We start from the raw sequence: 20,632 nt of genomic DNA on the forward strand, positions 1-20,632 counted from the left end.
ATTCGGCCAATCACAACGCATTGGATAGCTGGCCAATCACAGCACACCTCGCTTTTCAGAACAATGAGCTTTCAGAACAAAAATCGACGCGTTTCAGAAAGGCGGGGCATAGAGGAGAAACAATAATGTACATTATGTGGAAAATAATGTGTTTTTTAACCTTAAACCGCATAAACACATTTCATTACACCAAATACACCAAATAATGTTCTTTTTAGCAATGTCATATGACCCCTTTAACATATGTATGTGGTTAATAAAAATACCCTACAATTGTACTTTTTTTTGGTATACTAAACTGATATACTTAAAGTCTGCTAAATTGGAACAACTAATTTTGTACTTAATGTAATTTAATTGTGCAGAAGTAGTGCTGAAGTCCAACTAAAGATATACTGAAGTATATTTGATTGTGCTAAAGTGGAACTATTGCAAGTATACTTCAGGTATATATCTTGCATTTAAAGACCGATATTATTCCTCATCAATAGTGACATTAAAACACATTTTAGGCTTAATATTAGGAAATGTGCATTGTGCACAAGTAATACTCCAAATAAAGATTCATTAGAATTTTTTTATCAGTAAGTCTCGAGCAACATGTCAACAGATGTTAGTTTTACTAGGGTATCTCTAGTTGGTGCTTCATAAGTTTGGGGGCAGTAAGATTTTATTATTTATTTTATTTTTATTTTTTGAAAGAGGTTTCACAAATCTGTCTTTACTTCTTTGAAAAAAATTTTTTTAAATTATACCAATCCCAAACTTTTGAACGGTATTGATTTCTGTTGAAATTCTTGGAGATCCAGAGATTGGTCTAATACTAGCACAAACCGGTTGTGTCACATTCTTTTTGAAACACAAAAACAAATTTCACCATAAATTAAATCTGAATCTTGCTTTGGGCAACAAAATTTATATATGAAAAAAAAAGCACACCTGGATATAGTACACAGAGATGGTGAACAGATGTTGAACATCATAATTGTTACAATATCACGAATTCCAGCACAGATGGATCACAGTACTGACCAATCAGAATCCAGGAGCTGGATGATATAATTCTAATCACACTACTATCAATAAAACACACCAGCCTCACAGGAAATGTGTTTCTGGATAAACACAGTGGAGTTGAAGCCTTATGGAGCGTTTCAGATCCTGCGGTCAGACTCACGATATGGAGTGTGAGCGTGACAGCCGTACACCTGCGAGAGAGCCGATGGTCTTATTGATCAGTCTCAGATAAAACACACACTCCAGGTGACTCTATTAAACAAACCCCCAAGAAATACAAACACACTTTAATGTTCCACCATCTGTCCTGCATCCCTCAAAACACACACACACACAAGTGATGGACTGATTGTAATGCATCTCACACACACACACAAATACCACACCAGACCAGCGGCACCAGTGCCATTTTTCGACATTAGTTTGATGGGACCATCTGCTCTGTGTGTGTCGGTGTACAGACAGGATGGCACAAGCAAACGGCCTGTTTTTTACCCTTCAGCATTAAAATAAATGCTGGCACACACACACACGTTTGTTTTTGTGAATTGTGGGGACTTTCCATAGACTTCTATTACTTTTATACTGACCAAACCATATTTTTTATCCCCTAACCCTAAACCTACCCCTTACAGAAAACCTGTTTGCATAGTTACACACACAGATAAACATAATTTACTATTTTTAACCATTTTTTCCCTCGTGGGGACCGCAGGCTGTGGTCCTATATATATATATATATATATATATATATATATAAGTCAAGAAGAATACATCAACTTTTAAAGATGTTCTGAGAGCCCTGTGTTTCATCATGAGAACATACCTTACATGAAAATCCTCCAAGAAGTAAATCTGATTTAACATGACTCTAAATCAACCTCATAATAAAGACATCCTTAAGATGAATATTGGACTACAAAAAAAACAACAAAAAAGCAACATTGTGTATGTGCATACAGAATTTAAATTTTTGGGAGAATTATCCCTAGCGTTCAAACGATATAAATCCAGCTTAAACTCTGATTTTGTAAAATGTTATTTTCTATCAAAGACAAAACAAATATACAAAATGAAAAAAAAAAAACACAGTAAAATGTGAGATACACTGCAACAGATCCTACAATACAGTAGGTATAAAGGCAAATTATAATGACTGGAATAGACTAGAACGAGAGAGGGAGAGAGATTTTGGTTAAAGTGCAGTAGTGTTGACATTGTGAGTGTGTTCGCAGGTCTCCCTCAAACCACATGTCAAACTGATTCACTGCCGCTAAACTCAGCCCACATATCTCAGCTTAGCGAGTCAGGACAGAGAGAGGTCACTGTGTGTGTGTGTGTGAGGGGAAAACGAGAGAGAAAGTGCATAAGAGGGTAAAGTAAAGAAGAGAAGTACAGAAAGCTCTGTAGGCATGGCCATTTAATATATGCACCATAAATACACACACACACACACACACGGGTGCTAAATGAGTGTCAGTATGTCACACCTGCATGCAGGGCTGCTGCTGGCCAAATGGGTGCCCTAAGCAGAATTGTATTATTGTGCCACCTCCCCCAAATATTATGGATGTAAAAAAAAAAAAAACTACTATAGGGGCCAAAACAGAACTTTAATAAAATATAAAAGAAAATAAATAAATAGTAATTATATTATTTACAAATTACAATTGTAGCTCTAGACAGCTATCTATATGGCTTCCCAGATAAGGGTATGATTACTTATGCAATGGAATCATTTAAGTTGTTTATTTTTAATAAATTTGCAAAGATGTTAAAAGATGTTTTTTGCTTTACCATTATGGTGTATGGAGTGTAGATTGATATGGGGAAAAAAGTAATTTAAAGCAGTTTAGCATAAGGCAGAAACGTAACAAAATGTGAAAAAAATGAAGGGGTATGAATATTTTTGCAAGACACTGTAGCTCTAGACAGGCTATGATTTTATTAATACAGTTGTCTGATTGATTTTATAGTCTCAAGCATTCAGAAATCACGTAAAAGAAAACTAAGCAGTTTTACTATGATAAAACCACGGTTAATTTTTGTAAGGGTTGTGATGTCCACGTGTTTTTGTTGAAGAAATTATATAGAGGCTGTAGCATTTCTATCGCAAAAATGTGGCCAAAAATTAAAGATTAAGTGGATATTTGAATTAGCCTAAATGTTTGGTCAATATTAAATAACCTTTGCAGGCATTTGTAATCATATGTAAAGTACATAAATTGTTTATTTTGTATTACATTATGTATTTTAACAGTGCTATCAATCACGCCACTGTGCTCATAAAACAACCGCGCTTATGACTCGCTGCCTTTCATGTGCGTGGCCCCGCGAGCCCTAAAACAGGCCAGCCAAGGTCAGAGCAGCAGATGAAGTATGTGGAGAGGGGAAAACGAGAGAGAAAGTGCAGGAGAGGGTAAAGTAAAGAAGAGAAGTACAGAAAGCTCTGTAGGCATGGCCATTTAATATATGCACCATAAATACACACACACACACACACACACACACACACACACACACACACACACACACTTCGTAGTAAAACCATGGCTAATTTTCGTAAGGTAACATGGAAACTCAGAGAGATTATTAGATGCGTTGGTGGTTAAATTATTACCAACATTAAAACACGTTAATAACGTCAACAGCTAAAAAAAGTTTCACAGGATTATGAACGTAGGCTACCTGAAAGTGATGCACAGGCGTCATCTTTTTTTCTTTTTCTTTTCTCGGCACCCTGCGTACTCTGCGTATACGGAGGTACTGCCTGCATGCATGCATGTAAACACTCACCATCTGAGATGTGTCCAAAGAGACAATGGAGCGAGTCTCCTCACGAGGGCATTCTAGAGCACTGGACACGCTCGTCCCACCTGATCGATGGAGAGACAGAGTAAAACTTTAATAAAATATAAAGTAAATAAATAAATTGTAATTGAATTGTATTATTTATAAATTACAATTGTACAGTGCCTTGCGAAAGTATTCATACCCCATTCATTTTTTTCACATTTTGTTATGTTGCTGCCTTGTTAAACTGCTTTAAATTACTTTTTTTCCACATCAATCTACACTCCATACACCATACTGACAAAGCAAAAACAGAATTGTCACAACTTCGTAAATATATATTAAAAAAAAAAACTGAAATAAGTACATTGCATAAGTATATAACAATATTTAGCTGAAGCACCTTTACAATCTCAAGTCTTTTTTGTTTGATGCGACAAGCTTTGATCATCATCATTTGGCAATTATCTGCCATTATTCTCCTCACCTCTTCACATACATTTAAAGTATTTAGGTTCATGTTCTGAATACTTAATAAAAAATTATTAGATAAAATTAGTGCCGTCAAACGATTAATCGCTGTTAATCGCATCCAAAATAAAAGTTGTTGTTTACATAATATTTGTGACCCTGGACCACAAAACCAGTCATAGGGGTCAATTTCTCGAAATTGAGATTTATACATCATCTTAAAGCTGAATAAATATGCTTTCCATTGATGTATGGTTTGTTAGGATCGGACAATATTTGGCCGAGATACAACTAGTTGAAAATGCTTAGGGTCACTGTCCTGTTGGAAGATGAACCTTCTGCCCAGTCTGAGGTTCTGAATGCTCTGGACTGGGTTTTCATTAAGGCTGTCTCTATATTTTGCTGCACTGAGCTTATCTTCTACTCTGATGAGTCGCTCGGTCCCTGCCGCTGAAAAACAGCCCCTCAGCATGAGGCTGCTACTGCCACACTTTACTTTTGGGGTGGTACTCTTCAGGTGATGAGCAGTGCCTGGTTTCCTTCAAACATGATGCTTGGAACTGAGGTTCATCAAACCAGAGACTCTTGTTTCTCAGAGTCTGAGAGGCCTTTAGGTGTTTTTATGCAAAATCCATATTGAGAAAATCACCTTTAAAGTTGTCCAAATGAAGTTCTTAGCAATGCATATTACTAATCAAAAGTTAAGTTTTAATATATTTACGGTAGGAAATTTACAAAATATCTTCATGGAACATGACCTTTACTTAATATCCTAATGATTTTAAGAAAAATCATAAAAGAAAAATCGATAATTTTGACTCGTGCAATGTATTGTTGGCTATTGCTACAAATAACCCCCAGCGACTTAAGACTGGTTTTGTGCTCCAGGGTCACATATGTGTGTGTGCTTTGTATATTTATTATGTATATATAAATACACACACATGCATGTATACATTTAAGAAAAATATGTAATATTGGTGTATTAAATGTATTTATATATAATATAAATTATATAAATATATACATGTAAATATTTTCAAAACATACTGTATGTGTGAGTATTAATATATACATAATAAATATACACAGTACACACACATATATTATGTAAACAAAAACTTTTATTTGGGATGCGATTAATCGTGATTAATCGTTTGACAGCACTAGATATAATACAATTCAATTTAATTCAATTCAAATTAGCTTTATTGGCATGACTGTGTAACATCACAATGTTTGATTGGTAAATTTTTTATTTATTTTTATTGGTAAGATTTCTCCAAGACTGCATGTGTTTGCTCAACAAAACAGTAGACATTGTTAAAATGCAAAATAACCATTTTCTATCCTAATATATTTTGAAACTGCATTCCTGTGATCAAAGCTGAATTTTGAACATCATTACTCCAGTCTTCAGTGTCACACGATCCTCCAGAAATCATTCTAATATGCTGATTTGCTGCTCAAGAAATTGATTATCATCAACTCTGAAAACAGTTGTGCAGCTTATTTTTTGGTGTAAATGTAATCTACAGAAAACAATGTTCTTTTTGTCATTTAATTTGTGTTATTTTTATTTGGAGTGTGTTCAGAATTAGGGGAAAGTGAATAAAACAGCAGGAAAGTGCAAAGAAGCAAAAACTAAAGCTATAACAGTTAAATGACATGCAACAGCTAAAGTGGCAGTTTTTCATCTCGTTTTATATATAAACAATATTTAAAATGATAATTCCGATCATCAGCATTAGATGCGTTTTATTTATGCAGGTACTTGCCTCCATATGGTATCAAGCAGACGTTGTGTTTGCAGGCCAGCTCCACAATCTTCTCCACATCACTGTGACAGCCTGAACACAAATGAAAAGACCATTATAATCCACTCAACTTATTCAAACCACTTTCATATCACTATTAACAAAACATCTCTTACGCCTAGAATACGGTTTGAGACTTTAATGTTTTTGAAAGGTCTCTTATGCTCACCAAGACTGCATTTATTTTTATTTAGAAATAAAAGAAGTAAAAACAGTAATATTGTGAAATATTATTGTAATTTAAAATAACTGTTTTCTATTTTAAACTGTAATTTGTTCCTGTGATCAAAGCTGAATTTTCAGCATCATTACTCCAGTCTTCAGAGTTACACGATCCTTCAGAAATCAGTTTAATATGCTGATTGCATCTCAAACATTTCTTATTATTATCAGTGTCGAAAAACAGTTGTGCTGCTTCATATTTTTGCAGACACCATGATACTTTTTTTCAGGATTCTTTAGTGAGTAGAAAGTTCAAAAGAAGCAGAAATCTTCTGGAACATTATAATGTGTTTACTGTTCCAAACTTTTGAACAGTTCTGTACAACTGCAGAACATTTTTGTTCTGTAAGGGAAAAAAAAAACACCTCAATCCCGTTTACCTCCAGATAAGTGGATCAATATCTAGCACTGACCCACTGGAGCACATCTGACTGCCCACTAAACATCCCACACAATAACACACAGTGACAGTGAATCTAAGCTCAAAACTGTACCTTATTGTTTACAAACCGTCACATTTCTTAGTGAAAGAGAGTATTCGGCTGGAAATAATGTAAACTGGAACATGATTTCAAATCAATTTCAAATTCACATTTCATTGAGATCATAAAAAACAAGCATTTCTCGTGTGTGTGAGGGGCGACTGTGATAGTTACAGGATAATCTACTGAGGGTGAGTCCTGTATGATTGGAGAACCGCTGAGGTAAAGGAGGCGTATAACGCGGAGGCAGATGCTTTGCTGGCCGCTTGGGTACTCTTCTAATCAAAGCTCAGCCATCAATCAGAGAGAGTGAAATGGGTGCCGTCAGGACTCCACCAATCAGAGAGCAGCTAGAGTATCACTGGACGGCAAACGCCCTCTTTCCCTCTAATTAAAGCGGTTCCTCATGAATATGAATCAGCACTCAGCCACTGATGCTTAACCCTTTGCAGTCACTCACTCGGCCAAACCACCATGTCGGGCACCCGTCCTATCCTCCCCTCGCGAAGGGCAAAGACCTCATGCAGGCAGTGACCTGAGGACGACAAGAAAAAAAGCTTTCAGAAAGACATCCAAATCCAGCTCGTTCATACTAGTAAAGTACTAGACAATAAATAGCACCCAAATAAACGGAAAAAAGGGAGTTCCCGATCTTTTTTGTAATATGAACACCTATGGTCCAATTTATTAACTTGAGGTACCCAATACGATTTCAAGTAATACTGTAACCTCTTAATAAACATATCACCATTTATAAGTTTTGGGCGAGTAGGATTTATTTTTTTAAGAAATTATTACTTTTAGGATTAATTAACTTGATCAAAAGTGACAGTAAAGACATTTCATCATTTCGGTTTCAAATAACTTCTGTTCCTTTGAACTTTCTATTTATCAAAGAATCCTATTAAAAAAAAAACCGTGGTTTCCACAAAAATATGAAGCAGCGCAATGGGTTTCAACAGTGATTAATAATAAGAAATGCTTCTTGAGTATCAAAGTAGTCATGCTGAAAACTCAGCTTTGTGTCACTGATAATAGATGACATTTCAAAATACATTGAAATACAAATAAAATTGCAATTTAAAATAACTTTTCTATTTTACTGTATTTTTGATAAATAAAAGTAGCCTTGGTGAATATAGGAGACTTCTTTCAAAAACATAAAAAAAATAAATAAATTCTTACTGACCCCAAACTTTTGAACTGTAGTGTATGAGGAATAATGAATTAAATGACTTATTTTCATATATAAACTAAAGAGTAAAGTGTTTTGACCAAATCAAAATAAAAACGGGTTTATCTTTTTATTTTTTTAGCAAACTCTTTTAAAAGTAAACTCTGTAATTTAAAAAAAATAACATATTTCACCCCTTAATCAAAAGAAAATAAAAACATAACCTGCTAAAAGAAAACCTATTTTAGGACCATTATAATTTTTGCATTGTCATATTCAATGGAAAAATTATTTATTAAAATAAGGTTGCATTTCTTTATGAAACAAATTTCCCACAGGTGAAATATGAAGTAAAACATGAATAAATGAAACCAAAAAATTTTTTGAAAACTTTCTGCCAAACACAAAGATGTCAGTTCTGTACCATGAGCTCGGAAAACCCGGTCCTCTGGGTCATGTGACACGACCAGACCCGCAGCTTTCAGATCCTCGACGAAGGGCTGGTTCAGGTTAGGAGGAGCAACTGCACTTAAATTCAGACTGGGCTGGAGGAAGACACACACACACCATATTACACACACACACACACACACACACACAAGAGTCTGATATACAGCAGGTCCGATATATCACACTTGACTTACTGTCGCAGGAGATCTGTGCTGTAAATTGGCGCCAAACGTGCCCTCAAACCAGTCCTTCAGACTTGGCAAAATCAGCCCACTCAACCGATACCTGAAACCACCGAAACACACACCCATCCAGTCAAGCGGTTTCATTACAGTCAACACAGCAAACTACATTTGCATTGCCATGTAAAGATTCCTGTAAAACATGTAGATTTTTGGTTCTTAATTCAACTCAATTGTATACAATTAATGACTCATTTAATCGATTAAATCTTTCTAATGAACGACTCTCACTCTCTGACCCAATACTGTCAGATGAGTCCTGCCAGGGGCCGGTTGCATAAACTGTTTAGACAAGTCTTAAAAAGTTAGTTTTCCTCAAGACTGGTCAGAACTTTTATGAAAAGGCAGATTGGTCTTCTTTGTATTGGAGACGTAAGACTGATTACCCCTTGGCAACTGCTAGTTCTTCAGACACAGTCTTAAGGTGTTTATGCAGCTGGCCCCTGGTGTTGAGATGCAGCAGTGCAGATTCCAGACACTAGATGGCATGAGCACACCACACTGAACCACGAAAAACTACATCACGTGCACCTCTAGTCCTCCACACAGAGGAGCTGGCAGTTCCTACCAAATCTTAATATATATGTGACCATGGACCACAAAACCAGTCCTACGGGTCAATTTTTCGAAATTGAGATTTATACATCATCTGAAAGCTGAATAAATAGCTTTCCATTGATGTATGGTTTGTTAGGATCGGACAATATTTGGCCGAGATACAACTAGTTGAAAATCTGGAATCTGAGGGTGCAAAAAAAGCTATTGCTACAAATATACCCCAGCGACTTGACTGGTTTTGTGCTCCAGGGTCACATATTTCTATTTACACACACACACACACACACACACACATATATATATATATTATGACATGCCTTGTATGTGTTACGATGAAATACTGAAGCAACAGCATATCATCTGGGCATGTGTTAGATTAAACAGCGCCACTGTGTCTGTATGACTACACAGAAAAGGACACATTGTGTGACTGTGTGTGTCTGTAGGTCCTTGAGACGGTGCTTAGGGAAACTTCTCCATCCGGGCCAGTGTTATGAGTGCCACGCTCTGTGTGAGAGGCTGTTTATGCTAGTGTCCTCTATGCAGATGTTTAGAAAGCACAATGACACGTTTCAAAACACTACAATGCCCAAAATTGTCCTTGCATAGCTAGAAGCATTTACATTCATGCACTTGAGAAGAGTACTGTATGTTTTGACCGAACTGTAGAATTTCTTTAGAAAAAAAAAGAAAAAAGAAAGAAAAAATTTACTGACCCCAAACTTTTGATTAGTAGTGTATATTGTAACATAAAATTTATATTTTGAATAAAAACTGTTTATTTATCAAAGAATCCTGACACAAGTATCACAGGTCCCAAAAAATATTAAGCAGCACAACTGTTTCCAACATTGATAATAAATCAGCATATTACAATGATTTCTGGAGGATCATGTGACACTGAAGACTGGAGTAATGATGCTGAAAATTCAGCTTTGCATCACAGGAATAAATTATATTTTTAAGTATATTCAAATGGAAATCAGTTATTTTAAATTGCATTAATATTTCACAAATTTACAGTTTTTTTCTGTACTTTTGATCAAATAGATACAGCCTTGATGAGCAGAAGAAACTTCTTTAAAAAAAAACATTACAAATCTTACTGAGCCCAAACTTTTGAGTGCCAGTGTAGACAAATGTACAAATACAGTGTACTTCATACAAAATGAACTGTAGAAATTATTGTTAAACTTAATTAACAAAATCTTTAAAAATTAACTTGACTATAAATGTATAATATATGGTTAATGGTTTTATAATATGTAAATGGTCAAAAATATATAACCATTTACAAGCTCTATAAGGCAAAAAGGGTACATCTTATACACTTGTTCAATATTTTGAACACTTTTCAGCCATCTTATCCTGACAAATTTGTAATATCTTCTTTCCATCTTTGTCCACGACAAGTGGAAATAATATTTAAAGGAATGCTGTTGTCCATACAAATAAAAGCCAGTGGGGTCCAAAACAACGACTTTCACTATACGGCAGGGTTCCTCAATAGGCGGCCCACGGAAAAATGTTTGTCCCGCGCTAATTTCAAATAATGTGGCATGAAAATTCAAACGCAGCATCAGAAAGCGACATTAACTTACATCGTGTCTACACCGGAAGCGAGCGGCGCAGCGCGGCTCGACCAAGCGGCAACCTCCCGCTCGCTCTGGTGAAGCCAACAAGGAAGTGACTTAAACTGTAATTCATCAACTGGCCGCTAGAGGCTGGCTGCAAAAGGGAGTCAATCTGTATATCATGTTTAAATCCACAGATTTCCCCTCGAATTAGTGCAGTAAATACAGTATATCGGAGTCTATAAGTCTATTCTGAGTCTAAATGGTGTTTGTTTGGTGCCTCATACTCACCGTTTCCCTGTGAACTCTGCTTGACCCTTTTTAGTGAAGAGGAACCTCGAGTCACTGTAACCCCAGCCATTCCACTTCATGATCTCCTGTCTGAGAGACAGAGAGAGATAGAGTTTACATACCATTTTACAACAGCCAATAGCAAAGAAAATTCAATGATCTACACCTTCATCTTTGCGTCTACAAATATAATATTCAATTTTAGTGGCCATTATAGTGACCTGCAGATATAAACCGCTCCAGTCCTTATATTAAAAGGTCTATTTGTGACCATGGACCACAAAACCAGTCATAAGGGTCAATTTTTTTAAATTGAGATTTATACATCGTCTGAAAGCTGAATAAATAAGCTTTCCATTGATGTATGAGCGCGAGAAGGAAAGCCCCTCCCAAAACTCATCAGCCAGGTCCACCTGCAAACACCATGAGCTCATTCTCCTCCGTGCCTCAGCAGCGGCGGGTCCTGAACCGTGGGGAGCAGATGGTTGCCCCTCTTTCCTCGAAAAAAGAGACAAACGAGAGCGGAGCTTTTTCATCGAAAAACGCTCACAATGCACACAAATCGCCCCCTCAAGGACGTCGCGTGCATGCTCCTCGCCCAAACACAAAACGCAGAGATCGTGTGTGTCATCAGGTGTCAAATAGCGACGAAACGGATGCACACACCCTCTAAACACTCTGCTAGTGCTCGCCATAATAATAGGATAGAGATCGCTCTTACCATGTTCAAATGCACGCTTCAAACAAAACAGTCAGTGAAGACGAAGAAGAGAATGACATGTTCTCCCGGGCGCCTATTTATACTAATAGTCGCACCGGTAGTGACGTCATGGGCTGTCGCCGGCCAACGTGTTGTTGGTGTTTTTTCAATGTATGCTTCAGACACGGGTCACGACGAGGCGTTCCCCCCATAGCGACCCCTAGAGGACGCAGTTCGAAGTTCCCTTGAAAGGGAAATACCCCAGCGACTTAAGACTGGTTTTGTGCTCCAGGGTCACATATGATAACAGGCACTCATGAGTTACTATGGAAGTCCTGAAGGTCACACCATTCACTTCTGCTGAGACAAGACGGACAGACCTTCAGATAAGAGAGGTTTTGAAAGAGTCAACAGCAGTTACAGCAAATTACCTGCTATCTTGATCTGTTTGAGGCACTGCATGAAAGTGCACGAAACTTCACAATACAAAAACCTGCTATTAAGTGTTTTTCAAGTTTAAATGTATTATGTTTAAAGGTTGTAGTTAGGGGACCTTCATGCTTTAAAAAAAACATTTTACATTTCCAATATGGATCAACATTGTACGAATTCATACTAAATATTTATTTTGTATACATATTTCTATATATTTTCTCATGAGATCAAGCTGATTATATACATCTTCACACAAGCTGCCGAAAAACTTATCTTTAGACCCAACAGGTCAAAAACCAAAGAAAATATGTGATCTTTCTTGATGTGTCACATTTTTGAGCAGCTTTGCTCATCTAGCACACACCACGAGGTAGTGAACAATGTACTAAAATAAATAAATAAATAAAATAATATATATATTTATATATTTATTTATATTATATTAAGTGATGTACTTTTTGCAAAAGAATCTGATTCTGTATAGACAATTTCTTTTACAACATTTCTAAATAATAACAATGATAACAACAAAACAGCAACAACAACAATAATACTACTACTAACAACAATAAGCTGTTGACCCTTCACAAAGAGCTTGATTGACAGGCAATCTGACCAATCATAACGCCATCTTGTCCGGCAAGCATATCAGACAGGAGAGTAGATTAACTTCCACAGTTGAAATAAAATGCGTTCTGATGTTCATTCATGTTTATTTCTGCTTTATTAAGTAGACGATCAGTTCACGTGCCGCTTGAACTGAGGCGCTACAGCAATCCGTCACAACACTTATAGAGCCAAAAAACGGTATTTATTGTTAGAATTTCTTTTTTTTTAAAAAGTCAAAATTTGAGAGCTGAGTTTGTTTCATGCATAAAGTAACCTGGGGCCCGTTTCAGAAAGGAGGTTATGTGAAAACTCAGAGTATGTTAACCCTGAAATGAGGGAAACTCTGGGTTTTCTGTTTCAGAATGGGAGGTATGTCAAACCCGAGAAAGCAGAGTAAGTCGAGCCCGTTTCTGAAAGAGAGGTAACTTACTCTGTGAACCTAACCTGGTCAGGAGCAGGTTTTCTTCGGTAAACCCAGAGTTTCTTACGGTCTACTCCCCCTTTTTAAAACGCAAGCGATGTTTAAATACTTCAATCATTCATGCACGCTGCAAAAATGATTTTTCTTACCAAGTATTTTTTTCTTATTTCAAGCACAAATAAAAAATTCTTAAATCAAGATGGATTTTCTATATAAGAAAATTATATAAGATATTTAGTCTTGCTTGCAGCGGGGATCTAAATTAAGTGCATTTTACTTAAGTAAAATTATCTGCCAGTGTGGTAATAAAAATAATCTTAATGCAAATGGAAAACAAGATTATTCGGAGTGTCTATTACTAAGTGCAGATTTACAGTAGCCCCGACCTCCAATGTCACACAAGGTTAAATACGACGTGCGTGAATAACGGCTTCAGTAGTGTAAGCAGTAACGCGTTGGGCGCGGAGAACCAGCTTGTGACACGATTGACCGGGTTCGAGTCCGGCTCTTCTCACTTTTCCCATCACATATCACATTCGAATTTATTTTCAATAAAAATTAAGAAAATGTTCTAAAAGTGGAAGTGCCTAACGAGTGTTTAATAATGATAGAAGTATTTATAATTGTAATAAATATAATCATTTACACTCACAATACTGAGGTGCAAATAGTATGTATCTGCCAGTATAAAGTATAAATGGCATCTAATTATTATTTACACTTATTGCAAAGAACTGCTACTTTCACATGGTAAATAGAATATATCACTATTTTCACTATAGTGTAAATAGCATCTAGAGCTATTTGCACTTAGCCTACTGTAAATAGGATCTATCGCTAAGAAAGTATGCTAATTCCACTTAGTGTAAATAGCCGCTGCCGTATTTTTCTTACCCTATTGGCAGATCGTTTGTAAAATAAGAAAAATGCACTTAAATTATTATTAAATATTTTGTTGCCCGTGGGATACCATGAAAATTAATAGCCTATTAGTTCAATAACCTACTGTTCTGCCAGTTTTCACCTGTGATATTATAACAGTGATAAGAATTAAACGTGTATTGACTCTGACGTATGCAGAAGTCTTTTTGTCGGGTGCTGTTGCCATGGTGAATCGTAATATCGGAGCTCCATTGATCATGGCTTTTCATATGATTGGAGCAAACGCTTAAATAGGAGTCAACCTACTCAGAGTCGATTGAACTAACTCAATTCAGCTGTTCTGAAACCGAAAACTCACAGTTCCCCATCTCACAGAGTAAGTCAACTCAGAGTTCACGTTTTAACCCAGAGTTGGTTGAACCTCCTTATTGAAACGGCCCCCTGCTCGGTCTTGTCTGTCGGCGTGTTGTCAGTTTCCTCTTTGCTCTGCGATGTATTTTTTACTGTGAGAACATGGTGTGTAATGTGAGCGCGGCATGGCTTGCTGGACAAAGCAACAGTAACTAAGGAGGGCGGGTTTTTGAGAAGGGTTAATTGAGTGCAAAACTGTTTAACAAAATTATGCCATGAGAAAATGTTTTGGTTTGAAAATAAAATAAAATAAAACAAAAAAATAAAATAAAATAAAATAAAAGGATAATTTTCTGTATCCATTAATTTTTTTTAATATTGAACTTTCATTAAAAATGATTTTAAAAGTGACAATTTGAATTTTGAAATTTTGAAGTTTGTTTTCTTATGCTTGACAAGTTTTAACAAGCATAACATTTCACCGATCAATTTGTCAATTTAAAACTTATATTTCACAATATTACTGTTTTACTGTATTTCTCATCAAATAAATGCAACCTTTACAAGCATTCTTTACAAGACTTCTTTCAAAAATATATAAAATCTGCCTATAACATAAAATAAACAGAAATAATGCTATGTTAAACTGCTTACACTATGTATATGACAATTTGAGTTTTGAAATTTTGAAGTTTGTTTTCTTATGCTTGACAAGTTTTAACAAGCATAACATTTCACCGATCAATTTTTCAATTTAAAACTTATATTTCACAATATTACTGTTTTACCGTATTTCTCATCAAATAAACGCAACCTTTACAAGCATTCTTTACAAGACTTTTTTCAAAAATATATAAAATCTGCCTATAACATAAAATAAACAGAAATAATGCTATGTTAAACTGCTTACACTATGTATAGAAAAGTCTTAGTTTACCTCTAATCAGTGCTGATGAAGTAATAACCTTAAATGAACAGTTTATAATGTTTCTTCCACATCACACTCTCCTTAAGTTACGAAAACCCTTATTTATAGTTGTGAGCAGAGCTGGGAAGTAACTGATTACATGTAATCTGGATGGCGTAATCCGATTCCAAAAATTAAGTACTTGTAATTAGATTAAATTACATTTTAAAATATTTGTAATCAGACTACGGTTACTTTTTTTATGGATTAGCCTACATGATTACATATTATTTACACAATAATTAAAAAAAATGTATGATTTAATTAATTAATTTAGCTTTTTATTAAACTCATAAACCCCGTGCAGGTCCTTCACAAACCCAGTTTGGGAAAACTTGATGTAATATAATGTTTAATGCACTTCATATTGTTGATAACAATGAGTGGAATATATTTTCTTACTCTTAATATGGTACAAAATTGGTATCCTATTTAAATCAATGTGAGAAATGGGATATTTCAAAAGTAATCTAAAAGTACTCCGATTATATTACCTAAAATGTGTAATGTAATGGATTACGTTACTAACTACAATTTTTGTCATGTAATTTGGAATCAGTAACAGATTACGATTTGTAAGGAATCTACCCAGCTCTGGTTGTGAGGATATTATCTTAACTTGAACCGTCAACTGGTTTGTGGTCTTTAAGCACGGGCAATCACTCAGAAAAATAACAGCACACTTCTCTTCTCGTTTCTCAAACTTCTACACATGAGTAACGATAAGTGTGATGATTGCTGATCAATGATTTGCTTATCAAGCCAACTAAAGCGCACGATGATCCCTCCAGGCTTCAGTGCAGCTGTGATCTCTGGAGCGCTGCGCCTGCTGTGGGACTCGACTCAAAACACACACACTGTCAGATTGCAGAAACACGCGAGCGGGTGATCAGAGACAGGAATCTTCTGAGAAACAGACAGAGTCAAACCCTAAAGCACTCATCAAACGCACAGCCGTTCATGAGGACTTCTCAACAGCAAAGAGCAGTGTTTATGCTATATTACGCTATGTCCAGCATAAATCGCACAGGAAAATACTTTATGGATTTTTTTAAGCATTGTAAACTAAAACACAAGGCAGACTATTCCTACCATCAAATTCTGTCTTCTACTCACCTATATCATGAGTTGCTTTCTTCTGCTGAACACAAAATTGCTATTCTGATATTTTGAAGAATGTTGGTAAGAATATTTGTACCATAAAACAGTTGACGGTAGCCACTGACTTACATTGCATTTTATTTAAATAATAAATAAATTTAAAAAAACATATTTGAGGATCAGTAAATTAAGATTTTTTTTTTTTTTTTTTTGGAGAACTATCCATTTAACTTATTTAAAGGTGCACAGTTTAGGCCTAACCTCAAAGCATTTTAAACAACTTAAAGATGTGGTCAATTTGCCATTTCTCTGCAAATTTTTGAGGCAAAATCAAGAGATTTCAACAGGAACCCACACGTTCAGGAGCAGTGTTGAGGGTAACGCATTACAAGTAATGCAAGTTACGTAATCAGATTACTTTTTTCAAGTAACTAGTAGGGTTACATTTCGGAAACATTCCAGAAATTTTGGAAACTTTCCAGGATTTTTTGGAATATTCCAGGGATTTTTGGAAAGTTTCCAAAAACTTACCAAAACAAATTTCACCCCTTTGCAACCCTAGTAACTAGTAAAGTAAATCATTACTTTTACATTTTACAAGAAAATAGGCCTCTGTGTTACTTTTTTAAATAAGTAATGCAAGTTACTTTGTTTTCCCATTCACTGACTCCTCTCCCATCCCCGTGTTCAGAGGAATTGAGAGTGAGGTGCAGAGGCACTTCCTTCAGCCCGAGGCTTATTCATTTCCCTTTTTGTGTGAAAGGGCCTTTACAGTTGCCAAAAATATAACTTTTGGGTTTTTTGTTATTGAAAAACAAAACAAATCCTGCACACTGCCAAACTTTGCAAAAAAAGTATCAAAAAAGTTTATTTACAACGTTTCGGTCAGGTATAGTCAAACATGTAATTGCAAACTAAATCACATCAAAAAGAAATAGTGACCAATCTCTGCGAAGGACCATCGATTAATAATAAATAAGCAAGCCCAGCTCAGGTGACAAAGAGTAATGCAAAAGTAAATGTAATGCATTACATTCCATAAAAAGTAACCAGGTAATGCAATTAGTTACTTTTTTATTGAGTAACGTAACACTGTAATGCATTACTAAAAATAACTTTCCCCAACACAGGAGTCTCACGTAAGGCCAAAAACGTCCCCAATACAGATTTCGCTCATGTTCAAGTCAGCCTTGCAACTTCACCACCTTAACTAGCAGAAACATTGCTTGGTTTGAAAGTGGCTTTCTTTGTCACTACGTCTACAAGGCAATGGGAAACATTTTTGCTAAATATTGCTTACGTGGCCACAATTTACTTTATGTTCTTTGACCATGTTTACACATCCACACCACTAGGTGTCTGTGTAAGTCCAAGGCGACAAATACAGTCTCATGGCAATTGGTATTTATTTTACATTATGGCAACTGGTGGCTAATTTGTATGAATTCGTCCAGTCTCTATCATATGTTTTTGGAAGATCTGCTTGCGCCCCATGCACAAACGCTGGTCATCTTCATGCTTTTTTTTCTAAAAATCGTACATTACCACATGAATCGCATTATACAAATTCATACAAAATCACCACCTTGTAAGGTATTTACAGTATGTTTTTCTCATGATATCAGGAAACTTATCCAGCTAACAAAACAAGCCAATTTAAAAAAAAATTGACCCGACAGGTAAAAACCAATGGCCAAAGACCAACAATTCTTGATGAGTGATTCATTTTTGAGCAGTTTTGTTCATCTGGCGCACACTATCAAGAGGAAATGTTTTAAACCCCTTCAGTATAATGCCTGGCAAGATGAGATAATGCTGAAAAGCAAATGTTGCCAATGACTATTGGCAGTTCAACAACCTTTACATCTACCATTTCTCTTTGACATCAAACATTTAACACATACAGAAACTCCAGCAGTATCTTATCAATGCACCACACTGGATATACACTACTATCGGATAAAATAGTTCCTGTATTGTTCTGAAATGTCTCAAAAAGTCTCACAATTTATTTCCAGAACACGATGCATGATGGGATACACTTAGCCTCGAATACCACTCCCAGAGCGTTATATATGAGAAAGTGTGGATTTAGTGTGCATTAAGGGCACTGCGCTTTGGTGTTTTTAAGACCTGGGACAGTCTTGCGCACTTACTTCCTGCTGCGTGCATGCGCTCAAGTGACCAAGACTGCAAGTGTGGGTATTTGGACAGGCCTTTGTGGTCTTCATACCCATTTGGGCCAAAAACAGGAAATATGTCATGCAAGTGGTCAAGTGCAAAGACCGCAAGTGTGGGTTCATACTGAGAAGTTCATTCGGAGAAACAGGATATGACAAAAAAAAATAATATCTTAATCATTTGAAAAATCTAAATACTAAAATCTTTCCACTGGGGCTTGGTAGGTTAAAGGTTGTTCAATGTCCAGCACTAGATGGCAGCACAGTGCCGTCATCCCACATGAAGGAAGTACATTTTCACTCTTAGCAAATACAAAGTCAGGCCACCACAGCCCTCATCCAATCAGAGCACAGCCCTGCCATACTAACTTTTGACATACAAAATACAACTTGTGGGGAGATCACCTCATATTAGCTAACGTTCATAACAATAGACTGCATGACCAATAATCTATCCACTAAATTATAAGAGTAAAGTGATACCAGCTGTCAACAAAGAAAAGCAAGTAGCATGGAGATTATTGACCATAAGTGTGTAATAAACACCCCAGTGATGCAGTGAAGAGCCTCAGTCTAGTGCTGTCGACTCTATAGACAGACAGAAATAACCAATGCCCTTTCCGATTACAGAAGCACCATCACGTCCAGTGAAAGCACATGTCTGAAAACAGAGGAATCAGAATCAATGGGGTTTTCAATCTTTATAGACAGAAGGCCCCGAAACTCAGCCTGCCAGTCAACGCCTTCCACAATCATTAATTATTATTAGCAGATTATTCAAGAGTTAAGGTCACCAAGCTCTATATATATTCTCCAAAAGAGCCTCTGGAGACTTTCAGAGGACCCAAATTAAAAGACTGTCACCTTTATTAAAGCTAAAGCTTTTTAAACAAAACCAGTTTCTATAGATGGAACATATTTTATATAGCACCATATGTCTCGCTCCACATGACTTCTGTGACATGTTTCCAATCTGCTGACAGCCTGCTGTGAGGGACAGACCCAAATTTAAGCTATTAACTGAACATTTGCCCTGGTTCTTCAATCTCGTTAACTTGGGGCTGAGTAGATGACGACAGACATTATTTTTTGGGTGACCTATAGCTTTAAGGGCTGATGCGCGTTTGTAATGTGCACTGGAGGAACCAGCAGCAGACACGCGCCGTCTTCAGCACTGGTTTGCTCGCTGAACTGCTGCAATAAGCACAATGCTCTGTGTCAAGAGAAAACAAGATGTGAAGTGTCCATCAGTGTGTAGCTGTCGCGCGCCACCGGGATGAATGGACACTTTGTTTAGATCCAGCTCTAGAGCGCACAAACTGATACAATGTATCGCCCGCTTCTGCTGCTTTACTGCTTTACTGCTTAACGCGACTGCTGTTTAATCGCAACGCCGTGTTTATTTGTGAGTCTGGGTGAAGAGCCGGGTCTCTCAGCACACAAGCTGACTCGCACATACCTCCTCCTCGGTACCGGTGTCGCGCTGCTCGGCTCGGACCGGGGCGCCTCGGCTTTGCACTCCTGCGCAGCGACGCTCGCGTTTTCATCTTCTGGCCGTTTCTGCAAATGTCCGGCTATGATCCTGAGTCTCTGCTGTGCGGTGCTGCTGCTGCTGTTTGACGCCATGCTGCTTCCGTGTTTGCTGTCAGAGGTCAGCGGGCGGCTGATGGAGATCACACCCACGTCCCGTCATGCACCGCGCTCCGCCTCCCTCCCCGCGCGCTCCGCTCCGGTGCGCTATTACTGACTGGAATACAGAGGATTTCCCTTCAAATAAATCCTAAACCATGCTGTTTATTTTTTGTTAGTAGATACCACTTTTTCAGTATCTTATCTCTAATAATACCAGAAAAAAAAAAATAATAATAAAAAATAAATATATATATATATATATG

At 36.7% G+C, this 20,632-nt stretch overlaps 1 protein-coding gene across 1 annotated transcript in view; it reads right to left on the reverse strand.

The window, feature by feature from the left end:
• Nucleotides 1–20,519, reverse strand: part of LOC107716908 (alkyldihydroxyacetonephosphate synthase, peroxisomal-like) — a 46,934-nt gene extending 26,415 nt beyond the window's left edge. Inside the window, exons 1-9 of the mRNA XM_016523526.1 lie at nucleotides 20,197–20,519; nucleotides 11,092–11,181; nucleotides 8,621–8,711; nucleotides 8,401–8,521; nucleotides 7,263–7,337; nucleotides 6,060–6,131; nucleotides 3,814–3,893; nucleotides 1,899–1,933; nucleotides 1,094–1,208 (exon numbers count right to left, since the gene is read on the reverse strand). Coding sequence (XP_016379012.1) covers nucleotides 1,094–1,208; nucleotides 1,899–1,933; nucleotides 3,814–3,893; nucleotides 6,060–6,131; nucleotides 7,263–7,337; nucleotides 8,401–8,521; nucleotides 8,621–8,711; nucleotides 11,092–11,181; nucleotides 20,197–20,363 — 846 coding nt within the window. The 5' untranslated portion in view covers nucleotides 20,364–20,519. The remainder of the gene's footprint in view (nucleotides 1–1,093; nucleotides 1,209–1,898; nucleotides 1,934–3,813; nucleotides 3,894–6,059; nucleotides 6,132–7,262; nucleotides 7,338–8,400; nucleotides 8,522–8,620; nucleotides 8,712–11,091; nucleotides 11,182–20,196) is intronic.
• Between the last annotated feature and the right edge of the window lie 113 nt (nucleotides 20,520–20,632).

The sequence above is a fragment of the Sinocyclocheilus rhinocerous genome, unplaced genomic scaffold, assembly GCF_001515625.1.
Source record: "Sinocyclocheilus rhinocerous isolate Xijiao unplaced genomic scaffold, SAMN03320098_v1.1 scaffold1171, whole genome shotgun sequence".
In the NCBI taxonomy this organism is placed as follows: Eukaryota; Metazoa; Chordata; class Actinopteri; order Cypriniformes; family Cyprinidae; genus Sinocyclocheilus; species Sinocyclocheilus rhinocerous.